At 36.8% G+C, this 10,303-nt stretch overlaps 1 protein-coding gene across 1 annotated transcript; it reads left to right on the forward strand.

Moving 5' to 3' along the window:
* Window positions 1-6,918: 6,918 nt before the first annotated feature.
* LOC148502475 (paraneoplastic antigen Ma1 homolog) lies at window positions 6,919-7,995 on the forward strand. Its single transcript, XM_088449805.1, has one exon. The coding sequence runs from the start codon at window positions 6,919-6,921 to the stop codon at window positions 7,993-7,995; it is 1,077 nt and encodes a 358-aa protein (XP_088305931.1).
* The last annotated feature ends 2,308 nt before the right edge of the window (window positions 7,996-10,303 follow it).

A 10,303-nucleotide genomic window follows, 5' to 3' on the forward strand; every position in this document is an offset into this window, starting at 1 on the left:
ATTTTTGTGTTACAAATATATAATCATTGATTCTTAAGAAAATTTATGAGTGAGGATCAATATAAGATCAAGTGCTTCAGTTCCTGAAATACATCTTTGATCTGGAGGAGGGTTTTTTATACATCTAATAGAGATGCAGTGGCCTTGCTTGTGGAGGTGCTGCTAAATAGTACACTCTGTAAACAGACGTTTACTTTGTGCTCAGGGAGGTTGTTCGGGAAAATGGGACCAAGACTTGCTGTCTACATCAGAGGAAAGCAGCCTGTAGCTCTACGACTGAACTACAACTCCCAGCATCTATGCTGTTTGCTGGACCTACTGGAAGTTGTTTGCCAACAATGGGTGGCATGTCTCAGGTTACCTCAGCCTGCTTTACGCACTGTATGTAACATGTAAATATGTATGTAATGTGACCAATATACACAACTAATTTTTGTATGAAACGTAGTTGCACTTTATTGCACACATCCTGACAGGAAGATGCTCTGTGCTGCGGCTCATATTTCTGTTCTCTCGCATGACACCCACCTTCTACATCATCCAGTTATTCCTCTACATACTGTACAAAGTAGTCTGGTGTTTATTGAGCTGAACCATTATTTATAACAGATTATCAATTCACCAGGGTCCAGTGGCAACCGGATGGGGTTGGGGGGGGTGCAAATAAAAAAAACTGGGTATGTAGCCCTAGTTATAATAGGCCAGGTACCATGTTGCCTTTTAACCCATAAAATACACATATATATAATGGTAGAATAACATATAGTTATAATTCAAATATGGTAAGACTTGTATATGGTATTATAAATGTTTATTTGTGAAGATTGTGAGGGGATGGGTAGAGCCACAGCAGAAGCAGTGTATGATTGTTTACACATTTATGGGTGGCCATAGAGACAGGGAGCGAGAGTTATGGAAGCTACCAGAAGCAGCACGAGCCCTGGAGACAGGGAACTCACGCTGTGAGCGGGAAGGCAGAGTGTTCGTGCGGCACTAGGGAAAGTATATAAGGAGCTGCACTAGCGCTTAGTGGCAGTCTGCTGTTCCCCCCTCCAGAGACTGCATCGTACTGACCTCTAAGGGCATAAGCGCCCTGGTCTGCGATAGCGGTGCCAGCGTGGGGTTTCCGTGTCGGAGCTGGGGACATCTCACAGTGTCAGCGGCAAGGCACTCTGGTGAGTTCCGGCATCCGGAAGATGGGGGAGGATCAGGAGGACCTCCTACAGCCTTTAGCCACATAGGCTTAGCGGCGGAAGTGGTCACCAGAGAGCCCCATAGCCCAGTCACAGGGGATTCGGCCAGCAGCCAATGAGAGTCGGAGGTGGGGCTTATGAATAGCAGAACAGCTGCAACAGCACCAAGCTGTAAGCTGTATCAGAGGAATTCAGGAGCCGATTTCACTGGCATCAGCAGCGCTACAGTGAGTGAGTACCTTATTCTTCACACCCACATAAGACTCGCTGCAAGTAAAGAAGAGTAATATAGCTTATAAATAAATCGACCACAGGATAAACACTTAAACTATTCCACAGCATTAGGAGATCATTTAAGGAATATTGAGTGAGATATTAACTCTGATCCTATACTTCTCAGGATTTTATAATCTCCAGGCAAAATAGTGGATGAGGATTAAAATACACAGGGAGCAGACTTTTGAGGACAAGAAATAGGTATATACAAAGCAATACTAGGAAGAAGCTTTAATAACAATTTAACAGCTGCATGGTTTCTATTTCGGCCGCAGCTAATAATACAGAATCCTGAGATTGTATAGCGTTGACACCAGGGATTTTTGTTTGTTCCAGTGAAAATAAGAGTTCAGAGTATGTGTCAGTATAATTTTCTAACATTTAATAACTATTGAAATACTACTATAGCACATAGCTTTCTACTCTGGCTCTGCACCATATCCCACAGGAAAGTAATTCTATTCAGGAAGGGTGATTTATTATTCATATTATCATCCAAACAAGTAAATCCCGGAGAATACCTTAAATCAGCCGAGACTTTTCATACAGTCAGTGGAAGCATAAACAAGACTTTTTGTATTCTCCACTTTATAAGTTATATTGTACCAAGGGACATTTGTACAGAGACATTCCTTAAAATATACTACTGAACTTTTAAGGGCAAAGGACTCTATAAATGTTTTTTGACAAATGTAATGTTATAACCCATTATAGATACTGTATCTATTATAGTGTAATATCCATGTATGTTATTTACCTTTTTGTTTTATAAAAGATTTATATAGAATAAGGAAAAAGAAAGAAGAAGAAATATCTGCACACTGATTTTATTAGAATGTTAAGCCCCTATATTATCAAAATTAAATACTTAATAAGTGATGGGGGTGCAGCCCTAATCAACCAGGTTACATTGTATAATTGTGGGAGAAGGAAAAGGGGTTGTTGGACGGGCGCACAAAGAAGAAAGTAATAAATAAAATTTAACTTTTATTAATTATTGATTTAAAATATATCCCAATTTATTGGGAAATATACAGTGAAATATAAGGATTAAAACTTTTATTTAGACAAAACAAACATGTATCATAAAATGGTAGGTCCACTAATGAATTAATTGATAATATGGGGTGGTTGTATACCTCTTGGAATTGGAAATATATTTATTAATAAATGTTGGAAATAGTCAGGCAAAAAATGCAATATTATTATATTGATATTAATTGATCAACTATTACTAACTAGTATTGCCTGATTGTATTAATGATGTACTTATAATTCCAATCCACTATAGTTATTATGTATAGGTAGCGGTTTCAGAAATTAAGTCCATTGCTGTTAAATAGCAGCAATATTCATGAATCACTGTAGAAAATAATATAAACCTTATATATGTCTCATATTATATGTGATAGAATTCAACAATTGTTAATGTCTCATTGACAATATAATTTCACAAATAACGTTCAACTGACTATATAATAGTCTGAGACAAAAATCCCCTATTACATAGTATGTTCCACAGTGTGAGACACTAATTGCTACTAAAAGGCAGTAGTGTCTATAAATCACTGTTTGTCAGTAATACTGAAGCAGTGAAATTTTGGTTTGATTCTTAAATGGCAGTCTGGATGACTGTGTGTCAATTTAAACCAGTTTTTTCACACAAAATAATATTTTCCACAGTGTGAGCCGCTACGCAACATATTCCAATACAATACGATATAAGTACTAATGCCCAACAATAATCATAGTGGAGCTGCCAGTGACGCCGACGCGCGCGTTTCACTGTTAACAACAGCTTTCTCAAGGCTGAACCCGATTGTTCGGCTCAGTCAAATATTTATTCAAGAACGGAACTCCAATCAAATCAGTGTCCTATATCACGTGGGACCGGTAGCCAATAGAAAGTAGTTATATCCGGAATCGTATATTCTCCTACTACGTAGTTTAGACTGGTAATCGTAAGCCCCAAACATAGTCATGTGGTTGGAGCCGCATCCAATAAGAGGAGAGGTGTGTCCATTTGTTTTGTTTATATCATGTGATCGGAACTCTGTCCAATCATAAAGGAGGTGTGTCCATTCATTAAATTCATATAGTAAACAAATAGCGATCATTCATTGGGTATTGAATATATAGAGAGAGTAGAAAGTTATTTATACCTCCATTTGATTACTATACTAGATCAAGTGGTAAAGTACTATGTATATGTGTAAAGCCAACTTGTTAGATTAATAGTCATAAGCTCCAAACATAGTCATGTGGTCGGAACTACATCCAATAGAAGGGAAGGTATACCCATATGTTTTGTTTATATCATGCGATCAGAACTCTGTCCAATCATAAGGGAGGTGTATCCAGTCACTAGGTTCATATAATAAAAGAATAATAGAAGAAAGATGATCATTTATTGGTGTTAAATATATAAAAAATATAAAAAATAGAGAATTATTTATAATTCCATTCAAACAATGTGCTAAAACAAATAATAAATAAGTGTGGACCAACTATTGAGATAATATTAGAATTAAATATTAAATCTATATAATAAATAATTTTCAACATTAGTTTAAATAAATAACACACAATAAAAATCCCTTATACATATCCCAAAATAAAAAAGGAGGAAGAAAGGGGAGGGGAAAAGGAAAAGTAATTATTAATAATAATAAAGAATAATAAATAAGAAATAATAAAAACTATAATAATAAATTAGTTGCACTTATTAATTCTACACTTTGTTAATAAATTTATGAATTTTTGAGGATATCAGTAATTTAATTTATTGGAGGAATTCCATCTCCGACACGTTAATAGCACTTAGGGAATTGTTTGTTTGCATCACTACACATTTTGCCACCCCCCCCCTTTTTCTTCACTAGTATTCACTTTATATTTTACATTTTTTGCATATGTATTGATTTTTTTTTTTGCACATGTCACTTCACATTATATATATATGTAGTATATATACATATATATACATTTTTTAGAATTGATCAACTCTAATATTTATTAATCAAATTCACATTTTGGAAGGGGTCTTATATAGATCAACATCAATATTCATAAATTATCACAATCACTATACGATAGGAGAATATGTGATTTCCTTGGTATAATATCTATTCAACTAATTTTTATTAGTTTTTATTATTTCTTATTTATTTATGTCGGAGATGGAATTCCTCCAATAAATTAAATTACTGATATCCTCAAAAATTCATAAATTTATTAACAAAGTGTAGAATTAATAAGTGCAACTAATTTATTATTATAGTTTTTATTATTTCTTATTTATTTATTATTCTTTATTATTATTAATAATTACTTTTCCTTTTCCCCTCCCCTTTCTTCCTCCTTTTTTTATTTTGGGATATGTATAAGGGATTTTTATTGTGTGTTATTTATTTAAACTAATGTTGAAAATTATTTATTATATAGATTTAATATTTAATTCTAATATTATCTCAATAGTTGGTCCACACTTATTTATTATTTGTTTTAGCACATTGTTTGAATGGAATTATAAATAATTCTCTATTTTTTATATTTTTTATATATTTAACACCAATAAATGATCATCTTTCTTCTATTATTCTTTTATTATATGAACCTAGTGACTGGATACACCTCCCTTATGATTGGACAGAGTTCTGATCGCATGATATAAACAAAACATATGGGTATACCTTCCCTTCTATTGGATATAGTTCCGACCACATGACTATGTTTGGAGCTTATGACTATTAATCTAACAAGTTGGCTTTACACATATACATAGTACTTTACCACTTGATCTAATATAGTAATCAAATGGAGGTATAAATAACTTTCTACTCTCTCTATATATTCAATACCCAATGAATGATCGCTATTTGTTTACTATATGAATTTAATGAATGGACACACCTCCTTTATGATTGGACAGAGTTCCGATCACATGATATAAACAAAACAAATGGACACACCTCTCCTCTTATTGGATGCGGCTCCAACCACATGACTATGTTTGGGGCTTACGATTACCAGTCTAAACTACGTAGTAGGAGAATATACGATTCCGGATATAACTACTTTCTATTGGCTACCGGTCCCACGTGATATAGGACACTGATTTGATTGGAGTTCCGTTCTTGAATAAATATTTGACTGAGCCGAACAATCGGGTTCAGCCTTGAGAAAGCTGTTGTTAACAGTGAAACGCGCGCGTCGGCGTCACTGGCAGCTCCACTATGATTATTGTTGGGCATTAGTACTTATATCGTATTGTATTGGAATATGTTGCGTAGCGGCTCACACTGTGGAAAATATTATTTTGTGTGAAAAAACTGGTTTAAATTGACACACAGTCATCCAGACTGCCATTTAAGAATCAAACCAAAATTTCACTGCTATCAGTATTACCAAACAGTGATTTATAGACACTACTGCCTTTTAGTAGCAATTAGTGTCTCACACTGTGGAACATACTATGTAATAGGGGATTTTTGTCTCAGACTATTATATAGTCAGTTGAACGTTATTTGTGAAATTATATTGTCAATGAGACATTAACAATTGTTGAATTCTATCACATATAATATGAGACATATAAGGTTTATATTATTTTCTACAGTGATTCATGAATATTGCTGCTATTTAACAGCAACGGACTTAATTTCTGAAACCGCTACCTATACATAATAACTATAGTGGATTGGAATTATAAGTACATCATTAATACAATCAGGCAATACTAGTTAGTAATAGTTGATCAATTAATATCAATATAATAATATTGCATTTTTTGCCTGAATATTTCCAACATTTATTAATAAATATATTTCCAATTCCAAGAGGTATACAACCACCCCATATTATCAATTAATTCATTAGTGGACCTACCCTTTTATGATACATGTTTGTTTTGTCTAAATAAAAGTTTTAATCCTCATATTTCACTGTATATTTCCCAATAAATTGGGATATATTTTAAATCAATAATTAATAAAAGTTAAATTTTATTTATTACTTTCTTCTTTGTGCGCCCGTCCAACAACCCCTTTTCCTTCTCCCGCAATTATACATTTTATAAAAGAGTAAGAAATGGTACTAGTCATTATTGAGCTATACTTACCAAGTGGAAACTTGGGAATGAGCCCGGACAGCTACCTCCTGTAAAAGAAGATAGGACTCAGGTGGTAAATCTATAATAAAAGTATTGCTTTATATTATATGTATTATTGAATGACTATACATGTATACTAGAATTGCATATTGACCATTGTGCAACACACTATTAGTAAATAGGGTTTCCCAGACAACCTAAAATAGTTTGGGTGGAGACACTTATACCTATTGAGTATCAGTAACCCAATATCCCTTTCCGTAATATCAAAAGGGTTACATTTTTGGAGGCACTGCTGAGATTCGAGGGCTACTCAGTAAGCAGTAAAAGAAAAGAAAAATGGAATGTTTTAGTGGGGATGAACTGTACCTATGGTGTCAGAGTAAAGGGGTAGACCCAAAAAAGTGTTTTGCGGTGGGAGTAAATTTCTCAGAATTCACAGACGAGTACGTTATTAAGCAAGTTAGAACTTTGTGTGGGATCATACAACCTCAAATAGTGGATAAATGGAGAGGAGAATTAGGGCTGGTATGCGCCATGCTTATAGAAACAGAAAGGGAGCTAGACCCTAACCTGGTTCCTGTAATGATGATCGCAGATTATAATTCAGGGAGGAGATGGAACATAATATGGCCAAGAACAAGAGAATCGGAGGATACCGGTCTGCCGACACAAAAAGTCAGCTCTACTAAAGGAAGTAAGGAGGGAGAGAGTAGAGGAGACATAGATAATAGTGAGGAAAAATGTGGAAGTCAGTTTGGGAACATTATGGAACAGGTAGTCACTCAATTAGAGAGATGGCATTACGAGGGAAGCTACAGGAGATTAAGAATTTGTTCTGGAATACAACCAGTACCTGCTGGGGAAGAACAATATGATGCATGGAAAGAGGTGGCAGTGCAGCAGACTGAAGAGTGGAAATGCCCTGATCACATAAAAAAACAAAGGGTAGTTGAAAGCTTGAGGGGACCTGCCATGGGGGTCATCCAGGCTACTAGGAGGAGCAATCCCAACGCCACATTAGATCTTTATTTTGAAGCATTAGATTATGCATACGGGACACTGGAGGATGTAGGAGATTTAATTTCTAGGCTCCATCATACATTCCAGGAGCCAAGGGAGAAATTGAGCACATACTTGTTTAGATTGGACAAACTTTTGTATAAAATAGTGGAGAAGGATGGGATTAAAAAAGAAGACATTGATGAGAATAGAATGAGGCAGTTACTGAGGGGTGCTCTAACATCATACCCTGTAGCCCAAAAAATTAGGTGTTCAGAAATACGGAAACCACCTCCGACATTTAATGAATTGATGAAAGACGTTAAGCTGGAGGAAACTATGATAGAATTGCGAGAAAACACAGTAAAAAAAAGTCAAAGTGCTAGTACCCGCAGTAGAAACCACGTTCTTTGAGGAAAAAATACTTAAAATGATGGAAGAGCAGAACGCAAAAATAGATAGGTTCATAGCTTTACAAAGTGCCAATTCAACACAGCGAGGGGTGAATACTCCTATCACTTCAAGTAGAGGAATGGGCCGAGGTGTCCGGCCTATAAATAGGGGGTGCTACAGATGCGGAAGAAGGGGACATTTGTCATATGAATGCCCCCAGAATATTGTGCATGATGACAATTTTCATGCGAATCCTGAACAGGGCAGAGATGTCAGGCAGCCTGGAAACGGACGGGGGAGGTCTGTGACCCCCTCACAGGCCCCCTAGAAATTAGTACATGTGCTATGGGGAACACTTGGTGGAATGGCGCTCTACCAGAAGGTTTATTGGGACCCTCCCCAATTGTGTCTGCAAAGGTGAATGGGAGCCCATGTAATGTATTAATAAACAGTGGCTCACAGGTGTCTATAATATTTGAATCATGGTATCGTAAACATTTTTTTGAAATCTCCATACAGCCTTTAACTGGGCTAGTCATTTGGGGTTTAAGTACAGAAAAGTACCCTTATCTAGGGTATGTGCAAGTAATATTGTAAGTGACAAGAGCTGATGGCAAAGAAGTTCAGGTACCTTTTATTGCTCTAATATGCCCAGAAATTCCAGGAGGGAGAAGTGAACTTCCCATTATAATTGGGACTAACACCAACATATATCACATGCTTGCTGAATGGTGTCAAAAAAATGAGACAGCACCTTCAGTTAACACATGGAACATGCAGACAGGGATAGGAGGTGTAGGACATGATGGACAGAGTGGGTTTGCTGAGTGTTTCTGCAATAGCGATATTTCCCTCCAAGATATGGAATACTTAATACTTGAGTTAGAAAGACGAAAATCAGTTTTCTCTTTAGGGGAATGGGACTTGGGAGTAGCCAAAGGGGCCGAACATCAAATCAAGTTGACGGATGAAACACCATTCCAAGAACATTCCCACAGGATACCACCTGCAGATTTCAATGACATTAGATTACACTTAAAATGATTGCTTGAGAACCAGATAATCATCGAGTCTCGCAGTCCTTATGCATCTCCAATAGTGATCGCATGGAAGAAAAATGGTGATGTACGCATGTGCGTTGACTACAGGACGTTAAATCAGAGGACGGTGCCAGATCAATATGTGGTGCCAAGAATTGATGAAGCCCTAGATTGCTTACAAGGGAGTACCTGGTTCTCTGTGTTGGACCTTCAAAGTGGGTTCTACCAAATACCCATGTGCCCAAAAGATCGGGAGAAAACTGCGTTTATATGCCCCTTGGGTTTCTTTGAATTCTTAATGATGCCCCAGGGTATCAAGGGAACTCCAGCCACTTTTCAAGGAACAATGGATCGGATCCTGGGAGACATGAACTATAGGGAAGCCATTGTTTATTTAGATGATATAATAATATTCAGAAACACCCTCGAAGAACATAACCACAGGTTATTGAAAGTCCTTGATCGACTGGAAGAAGGAGGATTAAAGCTGTCATTAGATAAATGTCGACTGTGTCAAGAGTCAGTGAAATATTTGGGCCACATAGTCAGCCAGCATGGAATAGCCACAGACCCTTCAAAAGTTGAAGCTGTTAATAATTGGCCCATACCCACAAAGCTGAAAGAACTATGTTCTTTTTGGGGGATTTTGCGGGTACTACCACCGATTTGTGCATAACTATTCTAAAATAGCCAAACCCCTGACCGATCTGACTAAAGGGTACCCACCTACAGGTAATTCTCCAAAGAAATCCCCGCAAGAGCTCAAATCATATCACCAGCCTAACGAGCCCTTTGGGAGCAGATGGACCCAAGAATGTGAAGATTCTTTTGTAAAACTTAAAACATGTCTAACAAGGGCACCTGTATTGGCATATGCTAACCCCCTGCTACCCTATACTTTACATACAGATGCTTCCCAAGAAGGGATAGGGGGGTATTATACCAGACCCAACAAGATCAATTAAGGCCAGTGTCCTTTGTAAGTCGAGGATTGTCACCCAGGTGGAAGAGGTACCCCACTCATAAACTAGAATTTTTAGCACAAAAATGGTGTGTTGTGGACAAATTCCACAACTATCTCTATGGTGCTTCCTTTGTGGTTCACATGGATAATAATCCGTTAACCTACATTCAAACCACTGCCCGATTGGATGCCACATGGCATAGGTGGTTATCTGCACTGGCTCTCTATGACTTTAAACTGAAATACTGGCCTGGTGTTAATAACACTGATGCTGACTCTTTGTCCAGAATCCCAAATCAAGTGGCTGAAGAGCTCAAAGAAGAAT

This window comes from Taudactylus pleione, unplaced genomic scaffold (assembly GCF_031769625.1).
Source record: "Taudactylus pleione unplaced genomic scaffold, aTauple2 ptg000496l, whole genome shotgun sequence".
Taxonomy (NCBI): Eukaryota; Metazoa; Chordata; class Amphibia; order Anura; family Myobatrachidae; genus Taudactylus; species Taudactylus pleione.

Bases quoted from the DNA above. Each gene is read 5' to 3' on its own strand.
- LOC148502475 (XM_088449805.1), top strand. From the start codon at position 6,919: ATGGAATGTTTTAGTGGGGATGAACTGTACCTATGGTGTCAGAGTAAA.